Source organism: Pseudophryne corroboree, chromosome 4 (assembly GCF_028390025.1).
Source record: "Pseudophryne corroboree isolate aPseCor3 chromosome 4, aPseCor3.hap2, whole genome shotgun sequence".
Lineage (NCBI taxonomy): Eukaryota > Metazoa > Chordata > Amphibia > Anura > Myobatrachidae > Pseudophryne > Pseudophryne corroboree.
In genome coordinates this window covers 856,318,643-856,336,230 of record NC_086447.1, presented here as the reverse complement: position 1 = coordinate 856,336,230, position 17,588 = coordinate 856,318,643, and the positions used below count along the sequence as shown (strand labels likewise).

The window sequence follows — 17,588 nt, the reverse complement described above, 5'->3', positions numbered from 1 at the left end:
AGGCTGATAGTTGCCAGCCAGCCCCTGCCACTCGAGTTCGGCAGCCATGTGGGATGCCTGCCAAACTCAGATTTTAATTAAAGGGGCAATCACTTACAATGTAAAACCATGCCTTGTAAATGATTGCCCCTTTAAAAAAAAAGTCTGAGTACGGCCAGTTTCCCGCGCAGCTGTCGAAGTCGGGCGGCATTGCATCCCGCCTTAGATGTGAGAATATTTCAGACTAGGACATATTTTAAAAGAAAAGGTTTCAAAATAAATACAGAATTAACGCCGCCTGCTGCATTCCCATATTAGAGCTATCGCTGCTTCTATGTAAGCTGCAGCTGTAGCACCTCCAACCACATCTGAATCAGGCCCATAAAGCGGACCCCGGAGCACAGACACCATGATGTCAGCAATTTACACATGTGGACAGTACAGCTAGTAACATAATTAATTAGCAGTGGTGGGTCCAGACTGAGAGGGGGCTGCAGCATAGTCCAAATTTCGATGAGGGGAGCCACACCAACTGTCACCAACTCTCATCCCACACTGACTCACTGGCTCCCCTATTTGAAATTTAGACTGCAGCCCCATCTCTGGAGCCACCAATGTGCTTAGCATATTTGTACTGCCGATGGTCGGTGCTTTAAATACTTGCCAATATCACAGTGTCTGCATTCCAGGGTACACACAATGCTTGTCAATATTCTGATCGATAAGGCATGTGTATCCCCTGCAAAGTATGTCAAGTACTTGGAGTTCTGTTGAGAGAAAGGAGCTATATAAATAAAATATTATTATTGTTGTTATTCATGATTATATTTCAGACTAGATGGTGTGCTAGAAGAAGTCACAACATGAGGATTAGAAGCGGCAAATGTGTTAGAATTTAAAACAAGAGATTGAGAAATAAAAACTACACGTTAGTGAGGGCTTCAGAGCAGCCGATGTAACATTGTGGCATAAACATAAAACAATGAGCCAATTCAAATAAGAGCAATGCAAAATCATTCACCCCAGCAGAATGTATGGGTGATGTCAGTGGCGTAACTAGAAATTTTTCTCCTCCAAGCCAAAACATTCTCTGGCGCCCCCCCACCCCCCACCCCCACACACCAATAATTGCCACTAGTAAAGTGATGCCACAGGAAAGGGGACACGGCCTTGCTGAAATGGGTGTGGCTTTACATAAAGGGGCGTGGTATTGCAGGAAAAGACTACCATATACCCCAGTTTTGCAACCTGCACGCCCAGACGTTGGCCACCACAGAAAAAAATAATCCTGATTCATGCCACTTACATTATTTGTCATTTATACTCCTTCTAGTAATGCTCAGTATACATTATGCCACATACTTGAATTGCCCCTTAGACATTATGCCACACACAATAATACCCATTACACAATATGCCACACACCGTAATGCCCCTTACACATTATGCCACACACCGTAATGCCTGTGACACATTATGCCACGCATCGCAATGCCCATTATACATTATGCTACACACTGCAATGCCCCTGAGACATTATACCATATACCACAATGCCCGTGATATAGTATACCACACACCGTAATGCCTGTGACACATTATGCCAACACCGCAATGCCCATTACGCATTGAGCCCTACAGTAAGGCTTCTAATTACTTTTAAATTACCTGCTGGTTGCCAGGGGTTTCATGCTCTTGCTTCCATGCACGGTGCCAGGGGTTTTCATGCTCAGGGTGTCATGCTTGTTGCCAGGGGTATTATGTGCTGGGTGTAAAGCTCGTTGCCAGGGGGTAATATTTGTTGCCAGGGGTTTCATGCACTGGGTGTCATTCTCGTTGCTAGGGGGTAATGCTTGTTGCCAGGGATTTCATGAGCTGGGTGTTGTGTTTGTTACCAGGGGGTAATGGTTGTTGCTAGGGTTGTGCTCCCAGTGCCACATATGCCCCCAGTGCCAGATATTCCACCACAGTGACAGATAAAAACATGCCCCCATAGTGCGAGAAACACGTATGCCCCCAATGCCCTATATGCACTCCCCCCCAGTGCCAGCTATACATATGCCCCCAGATCCAAATATGTGCCCCCAGTGCCAGGTACACACCCACCCCCCGCTGCTGTGTGGGAAGGAGGGTACAGTCTGTGAGTTAGGGAAGGAGCAAGAGGCCACAGCGCATGCCTCTCCTGTGTCCGTCCTGTGTCTCCAGCAGCGTGTCTGTTAAATGAAGTGCCGGTTTGTGAGCCAATCAGAGCTCGTGGATCTGCAGCTTCTGATTGGCTGCCGGTCCATGAGCTCTGATTGGCTCACAAACCGGCACGTGTCTGTCATTTGACAGACACGCCGCCGCCGCCACTGGAGACCCAGGAGGGACATAGGAGAGGCACGAGCTATGCCCTCCGGCTCCTTCCTGAACTCACAGCAGTAATCAGTGGAGGCGCCCCTGCAGCACTGTGCCTCCAAGCCTCCACAGTGGCTGTGGGGGTGGGAGTCACGCCACTGGGTGATGTGCACTGAGTACAAAACCGTACACACAGTAGCCTCAGTTTGTGCATTTTTATATACACCTTATGGGGCTGGGAATTAAAATGCATGATCTAAGTGCAAAATTGATGCAATATATTGGAATGTAGATTTCTGGCATTCCAGCACATCACAACACATCACGGGCATCACCCCTAATTAAATCGACCCTCATATTGTAAAGAAGCTGTACTAGAAAAAAGTAGGATTACTGTACAGTATATCACCATAGGTTATGCTAGTGAACAGGTCCTAAAATGGAGGACACAGGCAATGCGGACTGGGGCATGAAGGGCCCACTGGGAAATGCTCGGATAGGTGTCCATTATTAGGGGTGTGGCCAGCTTCCAGAGAGGGTGTGGCCACCCTCCACATTGGCTTGGCTAGCCATTACAGTGAGCATGGTCTGGGCCCCTTTATAAATATACAGTGTACATAGTAAATACTGCTAGAGCTTGCATGGTAATGTACAGCAATGCACTGTAGAGAATACATCATAGTCCTGTACAGTATAATGTAACATATGTATATTGGGGATGTAGTTATGTGACCGGCGGTTGGGAGAACGCCATTCACTATACCAACACTGAGATCCCGACCAATTAACAGCCCAACAGTCGGCATGCCGACTGACAGGGACTATTCCTCGACACCCATAGAGTGGAAATAGAACCTGTGGCGAGCACAGAGAGCCACCAAACCCGCAGCATGGCATGCGCAGCGGGCCCACAAGGGGCTTTGTTGCACTCGCCACCCCCTCCCCTTTGGCAATCTAAAGCTCGGGATCCAGCGTCAGATTTGGGGTCAACCAACCAAACCCAACCAGTATATTGTATAATTCAAGTGCACAGTCTTGATCCAGATCCTTAGATGAGGGGGTGGGCCCTCAGGCAGTGAGGCCCACTGGGGGGGTTTCCCCATTACCCCGGTTGGCCAGTCTGACGCTGGTTACAGGCCAGATTTACTAAATGTTGGGTCTAGAAATCACGTTTTAGCTATAAAATGTGTTTTTCAATGCAGTATCCATTTAAGCAATGTGTACGTTTTACTATGTACTATTGTTCAAAAAATGTCACATTTAAAAATCCCAGAATATTAATACCATCAACTGATAGGTCTTAAAGTGGTCTTTATCAATGAGATAAATTCTAGTTTAGAATAGATTGGACTACAGACTGGGATAATGGTATTAAATGTATTAAATTAGAAACATATTGAAAGGGGTTTCCACCTCCAAAAAACTAGACTTATTGAATTTTACTTACGCTGATAAATCTGCTACTATACGTCTATTTTTGTCTCTCTTGTGTGTTTTTCACCAAAGCTTTTATATAATCTCAATAGAGTTGTTTACTTTGGTTGGACAGGACATGGATCAGCTGTTCTTTGTTCATTGAATAATATTCTGTTCAGTGGCTGGGAAAATAAACTATGTCATGATGATATAAAACAATGATGAAAAATACAACAGGATGCCAAAAAGAAAAGGGCAAAAAAAAATATATAAAAAAGTTCAAGTTGCACCAGTACCAACATACATATATTGTTATTTTCTATGGAAGAATTTTAATACTGAACAAAAAAAATTCTCGTCAATATACTTGGATTGAGTTTATCTGAAGTGCGGAATGTCCAACTCTACCACAAATTAAGAAACATAGATTGTCCAAGTAGAGGTGTAATAACAAATGATGTCTGAGAACTAAGTGAGCTTTCTATAGTAGAGGACAAGAAAAACCCTCATTTGTAACTCTCAGTCTTGATATTGATTTTGAAATGTTTGTTCCAAGCAATATCTATGATAAAAATCTAGGATATCAGTGTAATTTCTCTCCCTTCCCAAAGGTTTGCTTTTTTTCTCCAGGTGAACAGAAAATCTACTATTGATAGTATCATGCCTCGGGTTCGCCCTTGGAATAAATCCATAATTGCTTCTGGTACGGTGATATATCAGCTCAATCATGCAAGGTCAATGAAAATTACATTTGCCCAAATATCATGGAATTATGACCAGGAATGTATCATGTGAGTTCCCTAAATTTTACTGCAGTCCGTTTATTGTTGTGGCTGTGTTTATTTCAGCACTTACAAGCTTAAAGCAATTATGAAGAATACATTAGTTTGTTGTAGTTGTTCTGCTGGCCTATTATACACGTGAGTAATGAAAAGGAGCATGCGTGTTGTGTGTGACTTGAATACAAACCATATTAAATGTTAGCAGTGAGAAATAATCAGAATAGACTAAGTACATGGGATGAAAATACATGGGATCTATTTTTTTGTGTTAGGGTAATAATTCACAGCTCTGTTCATCTCATGAAGACTGATAGGGTTCCATGGGTGTTGTCTAGCTGTAATGGTGAAGATGCTGCCAATTGTGCCCTGGCTGGGTGTATATATAATTTTTATCTTTTTTTTTTCCAAAATGCGTGAAGACATACCTCCCAACATTGAGGAAGGTGTAAGCGGGACTCCACGTCCAAAGAAGGGGCATGGTCTCGAGGGATGGGGGCGTGCCTTAGTGGGGATGATGTTCTACAAAGTCTCACCACCTGAATTCATCATTTAGGGGGCATGGCCAGTGCATCTATACACCGCTGCTCTGCTAGGCTGAGCAGAGTGACAGGAGCCTCCCAACTGCCCCCTGCCCTCACTGCGGGACACTGCAGCCTGCGGGTAAGACAGCGGGACAGTCCCAAAAACAAAGATCAGGTCAGTTGGGAGGTATGTGAAGATATGTTAGAGCAGTAATATGGACCTGATTTTGATTTAGAAGTAAAGCAAAAACAAAAGCAGGTAACTGTGTATCTGGACAAAACCATGTTGCTCTTTAGATGGAAAAAATTGATCCTGTAACATGTGCAGAGAGAGTTAGATTTGGGTGGGCTGTTCACAAACGGAAACCTAAAGTGCAGTGTAAAAATAACATTTATCGGCTACATTGCAAAAGCAGCCAGTATTTACCCTGCACAGAAAAGATAGTTGGAGCCAGCGTTATCTAAGGAGGCGCAGGCATGGACTCCCAGCGTGACTAGGCGATCCATCCGCCTAGTCACGCCGGGAGTGCACAGAGTCGGTTCCCATTGTGCAAGTGATGAGGGAGCGTCTCCATGCGGGCGCGTGCACCTGTCCAGACGGAGAAGCTCACAGTGACTAGGTGCGCACAGGCGGGCGCGCCTAGTCACAGAAGGAGCTTGAATAATGGAGGCTCCATCTGTATATAATTGTATTTGCTCCCCTTGCATTGGAGCATCGTTTGTTCCAGATACAGTTACTTGCTTTTTTTGCTTTACTTCCAAACAAGACTCAAGCCCAAAGAGAGAAGGGGGTCGGCGGGCAATCTCTTTGTGGGCCCCCTCCTCTCTAGTAGCAGGTGAGCAGATGCTGGCATGCCAGAGTTTAGTGTGCATGTGCTGTCTGGGAACATGATGCCTGTGCCTTGAACCCAGTCATTTATCTACTGTGCATACACAAATCTCCTCCATGTTGTTGTCCCTTTGATTTGTCAGCGTGGAGAGGTGAGCATTAAACATGGGTGTAGGTTGTGGAGGCCCCCCTAGGCCGAGGAGCCCATGTGCAGCACACACATGGTAGCCATTATAGATATGTCACTGGACAAAACATCTGTAGGTGGGCTACACAAATTCATACACTTTCCTGTAGAATTGGGCATGTAAATATACAGTAGGTGTAAATATGATTAGCACTGAGGGAGATGACTGTATTTCACTTTCTTAAGATACAATTCTGTAATTTTAAAGTTAAATACCATTAGAGCATATTATGAGGACAATTCAATTAGCCATGGGTTTAGTAGGATATTCTCATGAAGTGCACTCATGATTCCACAGCAATTCAATTAGAAATGGTAAGTTTATACTTGTTGCGAGTTAATTCTGCAGTGTGCGACCTACGCTTAGTCCATGAAAGTGTAGGACAATCATCCTGTACCCCCAAATTGTGTAACTAAGTTAGCAGGACAGTGTAGAAGGCTGTGAGCTGCCATAAGCAATGTATTGGAGTCTGTTATGTGGTGTCAAATGGATGAATGTTGCAATTTTTATAAATGATGGGAAAATTATAGTCCTGAGCCCAGATCAAGAGGGGACCTGGGTAGCAGCAGTGTGGATCGGGGCCAGGCCTAATGGAAGCTCTTGACCACGACCTCCGATTGGCTCACGGCTAGCCCTAAATTCATATTACTGCAGAGGCTCTGCCAGTGCCCAGCCCCAATTCACAATGCTGCCACCCGGGTCAACTCTCAGTGGTAAGCTGTGGGTACTGCAGGGGGGAAGGGGGCAAAGAGAGGCTGGAGCGGTGAGGGATTGGTGCAGACAGTTGTGTGTGTGTCTATGGGGCAGTGTGTGTGCATATGTGTGGCTATGGGGCAGTGTGTGTGGTGGTGGGGGGCTGCCTATTTTGTCTTTTCGGGTGTCAGCCTTGGGAGGGGTGCCCCAGAGGTGCTGCACTATGTACTGATAATTAACCTTGAAATAAAGAAATTTCCCTAATTTTCAACTCGTCTGGAGCTGCAAAATAATATCCACATTAACTCCCATTGAGACCTGTGGTAACGTAAATTTATAATTGTACATAAATTGTGGGGGCCTCTGGCTTTTAACCCGCATTAAGCATTTTTTGTGCCAACTGGTGGATTATTGACCCATAACTCTATACATACTGTATAATAAACTGTAAGGGTTGTGTCTGTACATAGCATTATTTTTTTGAGAAAATATACTTCTAGGGACTGTTTATGAACTATGAAGACAAAAAATAAAAATTCTCTGTTTTTGTCTTTCTGTCTGTCTGCTTGTTCCGGTATCATGCAAAAAATACTGGATGAATTGGATCGTGTTACTCAGTGACCTAGAAACAAACTGAGGTATGTATGATATCAAAGTGACATCAGGGAGAGGAGCAATAAAGGAACAACCTGTTGCCGGACAATTGGCGCATGCAGTGTGCAGGCTCCTCAAGTCGAAAATGATTATGTATATAAATATATATATAAATATATACATATATTGCACACCCCAAATGCAAAGATTTATATATATATATATATATATATATATCTGTATATGCATATATAAATAAACATATATATATATATATATATATATATATATAGCGTGAAGGAGAGAGTGGCACTCAATAGGACTTTTAACTAACTTGACAGATGGGCGCGGGATGCCACTGCAGGTATATATATAATTTATTTCGCATGGAAATTCAACTATATATCAATCACCAATCAGACAGGTTATCTTGACTCATGAAGTTTCAGTCATCAATTTAATAGATGGCATACCAAGACAAATACTACACACAATGGTTACGCATGATGCAAGTTGATATTAGTCACAGTGGCAAATGCTCAAGGCTACAGGCGTAGATCTCAAGACCAGCTGCTTCTCCCATGGGCAGCTTTACGTGGCTTACTCATGAGTTAGTAGCCCCAAGCATCTTTTTGTGTTAATCCCTAAAGGAAAAACTGCAAATATTGTTTACAAACAAAGACATTTTATGATCAATGTTTAAAATATAAAATATAAATCACAATACACCTTGGCACTGCTGTCTTGGTAAAATTAGTTCCACTGAGCAATAACAGACATCCACATAAGCAAAGCCATGGGCAAATGCTAGTGTAATAATATACCTGTCATGATACTCAAAACTAGAGATGTGCGTTTGGTTTTTCTGAAATACGAACACACCCAAACTTATGGGTTTAAAGTCGAATCGAGTACAAGTTTGGAGTCACTTTTGGGTTCTGTATGGAAACGAGTCCCGGCTAGGATCTGTTGTCAGCTCGGAACTCGGATTTAATAAACGTACTTGGGTTTTGGATTGCATGTAAATAGATCCAAATTACATGATTTTAGCTATTTTATTGATTTTTATCAATGTTTATCGATTTTTATAGGTTTTAAAGGAATACAAACCCAGACCAAAACCAAATTCTAACCAAAACACTTGAGGGTGGTTTTGCCAAAACCAAAACACGATGATGAATTACTGTACTGTAGAACCAAAACATGAGGGTCCACGCACATCTCTACTCTAAACCTATATTATTATTGTTTAATTTACGTATTAGGTAATGTATTATAAAATGTTATTGTTATAGTACTTTATCTAGTTTCTATAATGCTCCTAGTAAATCTCGCTCGCAGAAATGACCAATCAGTGCTGTTGCCTATAATTCTCTTCCCCACATTCCTTTAACCTTCCAATATACTTAACATAAAAAGTCTTCAAATCAAGGGTGAAAATGGGCGTGGCCATATCACAATGGAGGCATGGCTATGTCTCATTTGGCGCATGGCCGTGTCACAAAAGATGCATGACAATGTCATAATAGCAATGTGGCCCCACTCTGTTGTGTTTTTAGCATTTCAGGGGCATCAGGCCACCCCATACCTTATCCGCAGAAAAGAAACTATTCATTGCTACAACCACCAATGGCAGAAGAAAGTGGGCTAAAAATATATTTTATCAAAGCACAATAAACAAATACAAACAAAATGAAACAGTGTATTTGGAATAAACGCTATAAACCAATTCATTGGATATTTAAAAAAAAGCCTTACACTTGAATAATATATAGTTTAGCATATGCAATTTTATAGAAAATTGTATTCCCTTGCAAAACAAGGATTAGAAAAACGTTTTCTTACTGTTGTTTTTTTTTTTGTGTTTTTTTTTGAACATCCATTGAATATGCATACAGTATATTATATATTCATTTAAATTCAGTCCCATACATAACCTTTTCATACGCATGTCACGGAAAACTATACAACAATTCAGCACTCAAGGTTTGTACATCAAAGTGCTCTGGCATAGTTATTCCTGCTGTTTGCTCATTCACATATGTGAGCTAGATGCTCTTATTGGCACCAAAAGGAGCACTGATGATATTTAGCTGTCTGCGAATTCACCTGATTGTTAGCATCAAAATAGGTAATGCTTTTCTATGTACTCAAACCATCCAATAGCTTTCTTTCTGCCTTAACATCATTGATGCATCTAGTTTTTTTTATTTATTTTATATAAACATTTACAGTAAAAATTTGTTGCAATTTTTTTTTCTTTATGCTAAAATATTTAAAAATGGAGGTTCCTTTCTAACGTATGAATCATTGGGAGGTTATATAAGATCCAGTGTGCATTAGTTCTTGGCAATACAAATTCTCATTTCTACTTAACATCTCAGTGGCTTTTTTAAATAAATGATGATTCTTCTACCGGCGCATGTACATTACTGGCAGACAGTAAACGATTAAGCATTAAATTCACTATTAAAATAAAAAATATAAAAAATTACAATTATATGGAAAATGCCATCCTAAATTAATGAACAGTCATTCTGCCATGCACAATCTGTACAAACACATCTTTGTGTAGTGTATGTTTGTGTGTGTCATTTTTATCTGCTGGCATTCTCCATTGCTAATACTGTACATCAGCATGCAGAAGACATAACAGACATTCCACCTTTGCGAACGATCGGAGGATAGAGAGAGAGGGGGGGGGGGAATTGCTGCCATGGTCAAGAATTAAGCCATTTAATTAGATAATAAAATAATTAGATTATCATTGCTGGCTGTCTATCATACGCTAGAGTGTTTTTGTTTTATTTTATTTTTGGATCTTTTTGTGACTCCTGCTGTCATTTACTGTACAGTGTTGTAGCAGACATGTTATGAAAAAAAGCCTGAACACAGCATCTCTTACTGTCAGCACAAAGACAAAAGACAAAACCGTGGATTCCTATTGGGAAAAAAATGCTCTAGAAATAAAATGATTATGATAAATAAATTCTTATAATTATTATTTTCCATTACACGAGACAGAAACATTCCAAATTTTTTTTTTAAAAACATGCAAAAATGTGCTTTTTAATATTAACGACATGCAATCTCTCCATCATTTTTTAACGGATAGTAAGAAAAAAAAATACATTTGTGCTAATCGGTGAAACAGTTAATCCCACCCCCTTATATTCTGTTGTTCTTGTAAAACAAATGACATGTTACAATCCCTCCATGCTTCCGTGCTTAGCCTGTGCTTTGTAACGGCTGTGAGAGAAGTAGCTACCTGAAAGGTTTCACAGTGCCATCTCATATCCATGTCTGCCTGGCTACCCTGCTTGCTTATAGCTTTTTTTCCTTAATTCTTAATGGAAATCCTAGGAAATTTAGTCCATCCTCTGAAATCAATACTGGTGACAGAAGAGCTCCCTGACTCAGTGGGAGATCAAGATGATAAATTGCCTGCGCATCAGCTTGGCCTATCAGTGCCCTGCACACAGATTGGCGAGAAAAAAGAAGAAGAAAAAAAGACACACACACACGAAAAAGGCTTCATTCGTCACGTGTCAGGCAGACAACCAATAGCTGACACTCTGCTGGGAGAAGCCAGGCTGCAGTTTGCTGAGCAGATGAGAAGTACAGCATAGAAAGATCATGTGCTAAACTATGGAATCCTGGCAGAGGATGCAGCTCCTGACTGCAAAAGCAGGATTCTAAGTGCATACCGCCCGCTCGTGTGATTGGGCTTGGAAGGGAGCCATTAGGCTTACCACAGGTTGCCACAAAAACAACAGGGATTTGAAAGCATATTACAATTCATTGTTCTCATTTTATTTTATTTTAATTTTAATATTTCGGTGGGACGCTGATTATTTCAATTCTTCCATCTGATTTCAGATTCGCAGCCTACAGCCTGACAATTAACATACTGATGACTTCACGGTGCTGTCTCAGATGTACCTAAGTGCAATTATAAATGTATTCCCAGGTTAATGGATGCTAATTTTTCTAAGTCATGTAATTTCACAAGACATCTCTGTATGGCAATTACACAACATTAATTCAATACATTAATATTCGGTTTTAAGCAAAGATTGATTGTTTTGCCGCTTTGTGCATACATACATAATTGCTGTTTTGCAGGGAGCTTTAAAGAAACTGTTAAACCAATCATAAAAAAATTGCAATAAATTGTTTGTAGTAATTGCAGTAATGCTTCAGTATTAATAAAAATGTGCAAACAGTGGAGCTTCTGTAGGTCCACTTCCGCCCAGAAATTCTAATTTGCCTTCAGTTGAAAAGAACAGGCTTCACAGTTTGTTTCGCTGGAAAGCAAAGGTCGTATTTACGACACAGAAGTGGTTGCTGGGTGCAAAGTTCCGGTGATACAAAATTTAAGTTCTACTGTTGCTACGTGATTCTGCATACGACTTAAAAATTAGAATTTTATGGGAATTTGTAATCTATGCAAGGGTGTAACTAGGGGGGGGGGGCGCGTTTAGGGGGTCACGTGCCCCGGGTGCTGTAGTGTAGGGGGCGCTAGGAGTCCGTTTGTGGTGCTGTACTGCTCCGGCTGCCTCCTGTTGCTGGGTAAAAGCAATAGCTGTCACTAGCTGACAGCCTGGTGACCTGCTGTGGGATGCCGGTAGCGTCTAGCCGGGTACCGGTTCCAGGCGCTCACGGTGCTTCCTGGTTTCAGCTGCTGCAGCGTGCTTGTGATGTCACATGCACGCCGTGGCAGCTGAAACCAGGAAGCACTGTGAGCGCCTGGAAACCAGGAAGCACTGTGAGCACTGTGAGCGCCTGAAGCAAATTACTTCTTTGCCCCGGGTGACAGGAATCCTAGTTTCAGCCCTGATCTATGAAAGAGATATATCAAGGATAGTCACTTTGTTATGTTGTGTTTGTGGTTAGGGATGGGGAATGACCAGGAATGTGTACCAAATTCTGCCAGCACAACCACAATATGAGTAGTAAGGTTAATAATTTGCTGAACAGTTTAAAAAAATTCTCTCATAAGCTCAATTAGTCCTTTCTACAGCATTGCACCACTATGGTGATCCTCATTATACATTAACACAAGTACACTAATGAACATCGGGCATCTCCAAGCAGCAAGGCTCATCTACGGGTCAAACGTAACTTTACATTTGCGGCTGAAGGGACAAAACTGTGCACTAGTGGGAGATTGACAAATTTCAGTGATGGCGACTCTTTTCAGACGTATCTTTCACAAACAGTGTTAGTGTTGGTGTAAGTGCAGACTGATGATGATGATGACTAGGTGCCAGGTGCACGGTGCACGGAAAGGGTTGCCAGGTGCACGGAAAGGGGTGGTCCGGAAGCAGAAATGCTCTGCACAGCTCTGCATATAGGCGAATGTTGTCTTTTAGTTCTGTGTACGCACCGGGGGGAGCAATTATCCCTACCTTTTCTCTTTACTCACTTTAGGTTCCTTCCAATGTGTTTTTGACCGCTCATTGTGCTGTTTTGCTGCCTTAGGTTTAAGCAATTTAGTAAGAAACTTTTTTTTAAATCTTGTCTTATCTTACCTCAATTAAAAATCTCACGCTCGCAAAATAAATGTTATCTTTGATAATTTGACATTTAATTGGGACTTGAACAAATTAATGATCTGTACCAAACCAATCCAACACCCAATATTTTATATCTAAGATTCTGGTTGAGATGCATCGCACCGGGGTCATGGCCATGAATCTGGGTGGTGTGTCACTGTCTAACACAGTGGTTTCCAAACTTTTTTGAATCACGGCGCCCTAGAGTATCAGAATTTTTTTCACGGCACCCCTAGGCCAAAAATTTCTTATTGAGAAATTTAGAAAGAAATATTAAATGAAGTAGATTGTGTTTATATGTCATCCTTAGGCTCAATTGTGTGGTGAGGGACAAGATTTGCTTGTGTTTGTCCCTATATTTTATGACTGACAGCTACTAGCACTAGTTTTGCCTATTATATTGACCATAAATATTGTGAATTGGTCCTGGACCACCAATCCAAGGCACCCCTGCAAGTGTCCCGAGGCACCCCAGGGAGCCACGGCACACAGTTTGGGAACCACTGGTCTAACACTATGTCATAGGCATCACCAATACCACCTCTGCTACCCTCCAAACAGCCACTCATTGCCGTGCTGTAACTATTAATCTCCACTCTGGTAGAGATATGAAGAGGATTAATTATTCAATATTACTATGTTTTTATTTATAAGGCATCACAAAAAATCTGAAGTACCAGAAAGTTGGCTCTGTGAAAGGGCACAGCAAGGGGGAGATTTATCAAACTTATTAAAGACGTCATCTGTAAAAGTTGCTCTCAGCAACAGGGGTCTGTTAAGAGAGGAGAGGGCCCATGTGCAGTCTTCATCTAGGCCCCTTACTCTCTAGCCAGCAGTGGACAAGTGCAGTAGTTTCTGAGCACTAGGGTCACTAGGAGACCCTAGCGTTGTGCCAGAAACAAGTGTGCATGTGCAGGACTCTGGGAAAATGGTGTGGTGGCTACTTCCCCAGTGATCCTCTTAATGTGCATGCACGAAACGCCGGGACAATGGCCACAAGCTATCATTTATCTAGTACATTCTAAAAAATGAGAGCTAGAAATTAATTGGCTGCTATGGAAAACATCATATATGGTTCTTTTTAGAAGCTTTGATACATTTCCCCCAAGAAAGTGTAATAAAAGTTTCACACACACACACAAATGCTACATGTAATAGAGACAGGCCCCTCACTCTGTCATTAAATAAGTTTTATTTAATTTAAGATGTGACAATAAAGCTGGACTCTTACTATACTCTGTAATCTGCACTAGAGGGGCAATCCAAATACACCAAAGCAAAACCAAAGCATTTAGGGGAATGCGCTGGACTTCCACAATGGGCACATTTTTTACTACAATGAGTCATCTTAAAAGGTGAGTTTATTTTATGCACAATATTGGTGTAAAGCCCCCTCCAGTTATTAGGTGACTACAGGTAGAGTGATACATGCTCTGTGTGTAAAGTGAGGGACAAACAGGGCAATGTGATCAGAGGTGCTTTAAGCTTGGAGGGGGCCCATGTGCAGGGTTCGATCGGGCCGCCTCCTCTCTGGCGGTGCAGTAGACTAGTGTGCATGCGCAAGTCTCCGGGAACATGGCGTCTGCACCGCGTTCCTGGGGACATCTCTATTGTACATGCGTGAATCACTGGAAAATGGCCACAGCGGCCATTTTCCCAGTGATTTCTTCAGCTTTGCAGCCAGTGCTGAGCAGACAAAGTGGTAAGTATAATTAAATGGGTGCAGGGTGTGCAGAGTGGGATCCCCCCTGGCCCATGTGCATAGATACGCCAGTGAATGTGATACAGCTCTGTGTGGTTATTCTTGTCATGGGAGATGGCCAGAATTGTGTAAAGTGGGAAAGTTGTCTTTCTGTCCGGGGAGTGGCGGCAGAGAAAAATTGAAGTGGAACAGTCGGGGGAGTAGCTGAGCAAATATGTAGAGGGGATAAATATACTATAGGGGATATGTATCAAACCTTCCACAGAGGACAAGTTGGTCATGTCAACCTATTAGATTCTAGCTATCATTGTACAGGATGTACTAGATAAATGATAGCTATTAGCTGATTGGTTGCCATGGGCAACACCTCCACTTCTCTTTAGAAGATTTGATACATGATCCCTACAGAAAATTGCAGAAAAGTGGGAGTACTAATAGAAGCACAAACTCCTGTTAGTAGCTGATGAGAAGAGATCTGAAAGGAGGGAGATATCAGCAAAGGGACATCAACAGTAAGCAAAAGAGGGGTGCAAGAATGCTGAATGGGAGAGAGAAGGAAGTATAATGAGTTATATTTGTACATCTCAGACCATCCCGTATCCCTCTCCCTCTTAAATAATAAACATACTTTTTATTACTTAAAATTGTGATCATTGATTGGGTGTCTGCAGGAAGACTCTGGTGGAGGCACCAGGCAAATAAGTAGAGATAAAGAGAGCACCCACATGACAAACACCACCGGCGCCACACACACGTTGACAGCCAGAACCTGGGAGTGCTACACTAGTATCTGAATAAATGGCATATTTTTCTATGCTAAGGAGTGGCAGTTCCAGACACGGGCACTTGCCTTTTCCTTGTATTTCGAGGTGAGTAGCGAGCTTGTGCTTGAAACATGGGCATGGCTATATAATGACACACAATCAAGTTGAGTTGCAGTGACATATATTTTCTTTCAGTTTTGTGACTAATAAAATATGTAGTGTATAGTACACTTCTGTTAACTAGAAGACTGCAAGCCTGTCTTTTAGTGTCTTGCTTTTGCTCGATAATAATGCAAGACAGAGAAGCTCTGCACTTTTAAGATATTAGCTGTCAGCAAGGTATGGAGCAGGTAGCACGTTGCACATATTTAATTTACTCTCAACAAATTAAGTATTTCAATTATGTACTCAATAATATACAGGTTTGATAAATCTTTCTATATGTTTTCAGTAGTGGTTTTACTTGTTCCTTAATTTGCATTCCATGTATGCACAAATATTGCACTCTGGGGATCATTCCGAGTTGATCGCTCGCTAGCAGTTTTTAGCAACCGTGTAAACGCTATGCCGCCGCCCACTGGGAGTGTATTTTAGCTTAGCAGAAGTGCAAACAGCTGTATCGCAGAGCGGCTACAAATTTTTTTTGTGTAGTTTCAGAGTAGTTCAAAACCTACTCAGCGCTTGCGATCACTTAAGACTATTGAGATCCATATTTGACGTCACAAACACACCCAGCGTTCACCCAGCCACGCCTGCGTTTTTCCTGGTACGCCTGCGTTTTTACGCACACTCCCTGAAAACTGTCAGTTGCCACCCAGAAGCGCCCACTTCATGTCAATCACTCTGCGGCAAGCAGTGAGACTGAAATGCATCGCTAGACCCTGTGCAAAACGACATCATTTGTTGTGCCCGTACGTCGGGCATGCGCATTGCGCCGCTTACGCATGCTCAGAAGTGCCGTTTTTTAGCCTGATCGCTGCGCTGCGCACAAATGCAGATAGCAATAAACTCGGAATGACCCCCCAATGTACGTTATCAGTTTAATATACATCTTTAAGCTTCTTCTTGGATAGAATGTAATACTTGCTGTATCATTAATGCATCAATTATGGTTATTCCGCTAACTCCCAAAGACATTAAGGTGAATGAAATGTCATTAATGATGTCATGTAAGAGAATAGACCATTTTGGTGCAAAGGTCCCTATCATTAACCGTGATTTTCTATGGCAGCGTTCAGAGTACCATGCAGTATGAAACACAGTGTGATCTTTATTACTTGTTATTCGCTGTATATTGTAGTTATGGTAAGTGTGCTATAAAATGACATCAGAGTCTAATAAATACAATTTTGGTTCCTTTATCCGATTATAATGGAGTTTTTTCTGCCCCTCTCAATCCTAAGTAATATTTCTACAGAATACATTTTAGGATTTTTTCATGGTTGCTAAATTCTTCTACAAAAGATTCTTGCCAAATGTCAAAGCCTAATTTGCATGACGCTATTATTAACCAGGAGAAGCCTAAATACTTAAATATTATATGTCATCACATCTTCTGGAGCAATAATTCTGTGCTCTGTATAATATAACTACCAGGAAGTTAGGGTTCTGATCAGGACCTCTGCAAGATCTATCAGGCCCTGGTACAAGAACATAGCCAAGAAATGGGGTTCCGGCAGGGGGACAGGGCCATGCCTCAAGTATGGCATTACCAAACCTCATTGTGAACACTGGGGCTCTCATTACATACTGAAGGGGGCATACCAAAACAACATTGGACTTGTGACTGTGCCTCCCCGCCGGGTCCCCAGATATGCTCGGCCTTGGGTACTATCAGAGCCGGATTAACGGCAGGGCGGAAAGGGGCGGTCGTCCTGGAGCCCCCACACAAGTGAGGCCCACACATACTGTCCTCACAACTGCAAAAAAAATCAGAGTAGGAGTACAGCATTTACCTGTCCGTTCCATTACAGCTGCGGCCACCGAGGAGCTTCACTCACTGCAGTGTGAAGTCTCGCAAGATTTCACATTATCTCGCGAGACTTCACACTGCTGTGAGTGAAGCTCCTCGGCGACCGCAGAAGTAAAGGAACAGCTCAGCTGCCGAGGAGGACGGAGAGGAGACAGGTAAATGCTGTACTCCTACTCCGATGTTTTTTTGCAGTTGTGAGGACAGTGTGTGGCGGGCCCCACAAATATGTTGCCCAGGGGCCCCCACAGACCTT

The 17,588-nt window shown here is 42.2% G+C and overlaps 1 protein-coding gene across 23 annotated transcripts in view; it reads right to left on the bottom strand.

The window, feature by feature from the left end:
- NRXN1 (neurexin 1) overlaps positions 1 to 17,588 on the bottom strand; it is a 1,686,961-nt gene that overhangs the window by 78,281 nt on the left and 1,591,092 nt on the right. Inside the window, exon 1 of one of the 23 annotated variants that reach the window (XM_063918672.1) lies at positions 10,608 to 10,765. The exons of the other annotated variants lie outside the window; for them this stretch is intronic. Within the exon in view, the coding sequence (XP_063774742.1) occupies positions 10,608 to 10,640 (33 nt within the window). The 5' untranslated portion in view covers positions 10,641 to 10,765. Of the gene's footprint in view, positions 1 to 10,607; positions 10,766 to 17,588 lie in introns of those variants that run through there. 23 annotated transcript variants of the gene reach the window in all.